Here is a 6,000-nt window from a genome sequence, read left to right as displayed (position 1 = left end):
GGACGCAGCTACAAACATCCAAGTTCCACAAATATTCTTTTTTTCAATGCAAATAAAATGCATTAACAGTTGGTCAAATCAAATGACCCCTACAAAAACAGTACTGGCACAAGCTAGGTGTAGGCCTAATGTGTGTATTCTACAGCCTGTGAGATGCTGTTTCTTTTGTTGTTGCGGTTTTTTAACCAAAGGGCAACGCAACAGAAGCACTCACTTAACATGGTCATCTTTCATTTTCAATGTAAATTAAAACTTAGCATTTTAATTCAAAACTAGGTCACCGTTAACAAAACTGGCAACCTGAGAGGAGTAATTTACTTTGATATACATTAGTAGGACATAATCGGCATTGCGAATTGGAATCATGAAAAAAAAAGGGTTCATAAAAGACGTCATCAAAAATGTAATCAAGTAATCCTTGACAATCTAACTAGGCCTACACTTTTTTTCAAATGTAATATTTAAATTAGGCCTACATGAAATAGCCTACCTTTATAATATATTGTATAATTTAGTAAATTGTAGCCTAGTTATTTATTTTTTGGAATCTGATTACCGATTACATGTGTACTGTATTGCTGTGGCGGGACCGCCCATCACCGTCTGCACGAGGGTTCAGTGTCCACACCAGGGCGGCGCCTGACTATAAAATCTCTGCTGCACTTCTTCCCGACCTCTGAACATTCCACGTCTCCTCTGCTGACCACCTCCCAGCCCTGCACGGTAAGAACTAATGTTATACTGCTCTTGTCTAACTGTCGGGATATTCATAAACCCTACAACGCCTGCAAGTACAGCCGGTTAGGTGGATAAGGAATGTGTGGAATTCATTACTTTATCTGTCAATCAAAGCGTTTCCTTTATGGATAAGCATGTAGGTGGTTAATCTTTTTATAAATACAGTCTTTGTTACAGAATTCGTGTAATTTCCCATGTTGTTAATATATGTGTTTACATCCTTTGGAAAGTTATTGTATTCATATGATTGTCTTTTTTCTAACTTTTGAACTCACATTTGGCAACAATTTAAGAATGATAAGATTCATATGTTTGGCTAATAGCACTCACAAAAAACTACGACTTATTTTCTACAGTTTATGACATTTTACTGGATACTCTCTTTCTTGTGTTGTTAACACAGTTGAGTCCCTACATAGGTACACTAAGGGTGTGGTTGGACTGTGGGCATGTACACACATGTAGTCTGCAGCTGTAGGGTCCCCTCTCATTTGCTGCACCCCCACCATGTTGGTTATCCGCACATATTTCCTTCATTCTGCTAAAGTTTTCCATTCCCTCCTCACTCCTCACTCACAACCCCTGTTTTTCTTTCCACTTCTCCTTTTTAACTGTTGCAACTCTCCAACAACAGTGTTCAGAATGGTTGTAGTTTTGTGATTGTTTTTCCATCTGTCTTTTTCTAACAACCCAATAACAGACATCTCAACAGGCATGGCAATGCAGCTTTATTTGTATAGCAGATTTCAGCAACAGGACAATTCAAAGTGCTTTACATAAAACATTAAAGAGCAGTTAAAAACAATCACAAAATACGAGAATAAAAGTTACAGTGCAGTTTAAGAACAACAACTATTTAAAGAAAGGCAGCATCAAAATGAGTATTACTCATCAGTGGGAAGGGCGTTAGAGCAAAGAGAAAAGTGTTGCTACCCCATTATTAGGCTACATCACATCCTCCTAAAAATACAATGGAACTAACTTTGCAGAACCAAGTCTGAAATTTATTTCACCCAAGACATGGAATTCTTTCTCTGCAAGATCCTCTGGTGGAGCTCAGTCTCACTCAGAGGTAGCAGATTGTTGATATGTCAATCCAGCTTTAGTTTCTTGCAAAGAAAGGCTACAGTTTGAACTCCCCCATGCCCTTTAAATTCCTTAGATAAGCTCATCAGTAGAACAACCTTGACGAGTTTATCATCAATTATCACCAAACAAAACAAGGTTTTATCATTAGTCTTTTGTTGTTTTAAAATTGTTCAATGAAGCTGAACTCTGTGCTATCATCGATCATATTCAGCAAGTTATTTTCTATTTGAACTTTGTTTTCCAGTCTAAACACACCTCAGCAACCATGCCTTCAGAACTGGAGACAGCCATGGAGTCACTTATCAAGGTGTTCCACCGGTACGCCTCTAAGGACGGTCGGAGCGGCACACTTAGCCGGCGAGAGCTTAGAGAGTTGATGGAGAACGAGCTGTCTAACTTCCTCCAGGTGAGAAGGGACCAACACGTAAAATTCATAATCACAGTGTCTAGAATTTAAACATGCTCATCATTGTACTCCTTATCACATAGTATGGTATAACTTAAAGTTTTCCTTGTTGATGCCCCCCTCCCCTTCTTTAACCCAGTCTCAGAAGGACCCTGCCGCTGTAGACAAAATCATGAAGGACCTGGACACCAACGGTGATGGCCAGGTGGACTTTGAGGAGTTTGTTTCTCTGGTTGTTGGACTTTCCATTGCCTGTGAGCAGTGCTATCAGATGCACATGAAGAAGATGGGGAAGAAGTAAATGACAAAAGAGAAGAGAAAAACCAAAAAGCATTTTAAGTTTTGTAAAGTGTGTTCATCAAATACAGTGAAGAATTTCAAACCTGTTGTGTTTGGTGGTTATTGTATGTGTATGTTACTGTATATTTAGGCACTGGGGTTTGCCTGCAGGTTATCATACTTTTTCATCATTTATATATAAACGCACCTCTGCCTCTTTCAGGTTTTATAGTGTTTTTTATTAGTATAAATATAAAACAATTCCCCAAATCATTGCTATTTCCCAGCTATTACTCAGTGCCAATTACAAGCCCAGAAGAAGCTCATTCCAGACATCACAGTGTACTGACTCCCTTGGCAACTCTTCCAGCAATACTAGAGGTGTGATACTCTCCACCTGTGAAGTCCCACCTGTGATTTATGCTTCCCTGCATGTGAATGCGCAAAAGAACCACTCCCACTTTCATAAAGTCCTGCTTATTGCTGCTCTGAGGAATCTGCAGAATGTTCCAGTCATGAACACACCTCTCTGTGAAGCTGATGTTGCAACTCTGATGATGCATTAATGAACACATAAACGAAGTGATAGGGTGCTTTTTAACTGAATAAAGTTTATTGCATTTTAGTCAATTAGTTTTTACTGAGCAAGACAACCCTGGGCACTGTGAAGAAATGTGGAGGGCCTGAGTCACGGGGCACAGCGAGTCAGTACACCACTGTTTCCATCAAATTATTTTCATTGTGTTCCATGACTGGTGGAATTTGGCCAACACCAGATAGATGAACAGGATAACCACTCCTTCTGACTCTTCCTGAACTGAACTTTTTGTTGCTCTAGAATGAAGTCAGTCAGGCAGCACTTCTTCTCAGGCTGGCACTGACAAGCTCTACCAATCAAATGTTTTAAGTCATAAATGGTTAAGATAAGACTTCTGTAATTCAGGGTTTGGCCCACAGTGGCGGTCAGGGTCTACCTTGTGACATAGGCAGAACTTTTACTGCCTTGGCAGAGCCCGTCTGGAAGGCCAAACTCAGGGTGAAAAAGCCACGAAGGCCCTGCACACATCTCCTTTGATAGAGCCTTGCTCTGTGGCTAATCCGTGTTCATGGGTTACAGGCACAGGCAAAACACGCAGGTTGCTAGGTTACAATGCTTCTGTGTGTGTTTACACAAGCACCACACCCATGTGACCCACTGCTGAGTTTACAGGAGGGATCTCCCACTTTGCTGACTGTTTTCTTAATAATATCCCTTTTGTGTAGTTGAGTATGAGGTGCACTAAAGTCATATGTATGTTTATCATGTGGCCTTAAACAATACAATCATTATTTGTAAAAAAATATCTGAGGTCATATCTGTGAACAGACCCAAGCTTGTTTCCTTAGCAAGGACACTTACCAATACATTTGTCAGTTGGAATGTACCTACATACTCTTATAGTTTTAAGATTTCTCAACTGATACACAGTGAAAGTGTGTATTGGTTTGACTTCAGCAATTAGCCAACATTCACGAATGCATACCACACCTTCCTTGGACACACACTGGCAGAACAGCCCCTGTCTGTGGACAATAATTGTTAAACAATAACAGCAATGTTCGGAACCTACCAAACCCTTCCAACATCCGGTTTGTAGCTGTTGCCATGGGAAATTACATCAAACTACTTGGATGTTGTTATAGCTGATGATTAAAAAATTTTTTGAAGCTTTTCATATCTGTTTTCTCCTTTTTGCTGTCACTTAGATGTGAGACAACGCTTTGCTTTGCTAGGGACCTTTGTTCCTTGTCATTCCCCATCTTTTTCTTCCCTCATTTCCTGTTTTCTCTCTGCAATAAAGACATAAAATGCCCCCAAAAATCCAAATAATATTTAGAAAATTAGCAATCTTCTTTTTAGTTTCTGGTCAAACTTTTCTGGGGGGTGTGGGGTTCATTGTGGAGACTAAAGCCTGCAGTATTTTTTTTAATTCTTGGGTGGATGTTGAATTGAAAAGTGCCGTTGCAGCTAGTGGGGCGTTTGGGATTTGGTTAGGGAAACGTGTTGTTTGGAGAAAGACACAAGTGAACACTCATGGAAAATATGTGCTTTTTTTTAATCAGTGTACTTCTGCTTGACCACTAGATGGCATAAGAATGTAACTGCAATCACAATGTTGGCCATGACTACCAGCCTACTGCAAATAGTTTAATATGACTCACAGCTGGATATAATAAAGAATGTGGTTTCCATGGATACTCCCTCCCTGTTTGGTAGATATGTGTGAGTAAGATGGGGAAGGAAGAAGTTTTGCAGACAGTGAAAAAGGACAGTGCAATGTAAAAATCTCAGATTGCATTATAAATTCAGCTGCAGAGTGCATTAATGTTGGTGACAGTGACTTCCAACCTATGATCTGTACTGGACTTTGATTGAAGTTGTAAATTATAGACCTAAACAATTGTACCCTAACCAAAGAAGAGAGACAGGAAAAGACCTTTGATATCTAACTCAATGTCGTGCAACAGACCACACGCATATCGAAACAAACATGCGCATAGAGTTGCCACAGTGCTAATTTTTATGTCTATGATTTCTGGTCTCTGCAGAATGAATCATGAGCTTCAGGGACATGACTGTGAGTCACGGCTTGCACCACAAAATTGCAAGGAAGAGAGGACCCACTCAGGACCATAACAATCCACCCTCAGTGAGTCACTGTGCCCAAATGTTTTCATTTTGGAATTATGCACATCTCAAACAATTAAATAAAAATAGAAAAAAAGACAATTATATACACAAAGAAATTAGTTAGTACAATATACAATTAACGTGTTCTCTGACACATGCTTGGATAGAAAATACAATCCACATTTAACTTAAAACACACATTGCTGTTCATTGCTTTGGTCTCTGATTTTCAATATTTTCAAGAAGGGCATTGCAGCCAATGTCTCGTCACAATTGGTCTTTATCATTAGAAAAGTCAGAAAAATAATCCAAATGTATTTGGGGTGTGTTGCACAGAGGCATACAAACCTGTGAACTCAAACAAAGAAGGAGAAGTGGAATTATGATTCAAAATGCACATGCGCAAATTTGTAATGATTAAAGTTAGTTTTGTCTTTGGGGGAAGAAAGAAATGACTTAAAACTTCTCAAAACAGCTCTTTCTGTTTTGACCCCGCAATCAGGACTGTTGAGTGTTGAGTGTTGAGTTTGTTTTTGCAAGGGTCTATGCTAAAGTCTATTACACATTTGTGGATTTTCTTTAAAATGGTTAAACAAAAGTGAACTCTAAATGGAGCAGCTGTATGTGACTACACCATTACAAAAAGTGATTCAGTTCACATAGTAATTGCTGTCCCTCCATTCTTCAGCTTGCAAAACATCTTCAATGAACAAAGAATTGCAAATAAGATGCCAGTTTTGGATGTTTCCCCGAAGTCCATTTCTTAAACAATGAATAATAACAGTGACTATTCTTTTAAGAGTCATATTTGTCTGAA

The 6,000-nt window shown here is 39.1% G+C and overlaps 1 protein-coding gene across 1 annotated transcript; it reads left to right on the top strand.

Moving 5' to 3' along the window:
• The first annotated feature begins 612 nt into the window (after nucleotides 1-612).
• Nucleotides 613-2,615, top strand: s100a10a (S100 calcium binding protein A10a). The gene is made up of 3 exons (XM_078268215.1): nucleotides 613-723; nucleotides 2,072-2,233; nucleotides 2,373-2,615. Exons 2-3 carry the CDS (start codon nucleotides 2,093-2,095, stop codon nucleotides 2,532-2,534), a joined length of 303 nt encoding a protein of 100 aa, XP_078124341.1. The 5' UTR covers nucleotides 613-723; nucleotides 2,072-2,092; the 3' UTR covers nucleotides 2,535-2,615.
• Nucleotides 2,616-6,000: the final 3,385 nt, after the last annotated feature.

Source organism: Sander vitreus, chromosome 14, assembly GCF_031162955.1.
Source record: "Sander vitreus isolate 19-12246 chromosome 14, sanVit1, whole genome shotgun sequence".
Lineage (NCBI taxonomy): Eukaryota > Metazoa > Chordata > Actinopteri > Perciformes > Percidae > Sander > Sander vitreus.
This window is presented reverse-complemented; position numbering and strand designations above follow the sequence as displayed.

What these genes read in the sequence shown, in the direction of transcription:
- s100a10a (XM_078268215.1), top strand. Translation starts at nt 2,093, where the DNA reads ATGCCTTCAGAACTGGAGACAGCCATGGAGTCACTTATCAAGGTGTTC. An exon ending in AGCTGTCTAACTTCCTCCAG is followed by an intron (nt 2,234 to 2,372) that starts GTGAGAAGGGAC and finishes TCTTTAACCCAG; the next exon opens with TCTCAGAAGGACCCTGCCGC.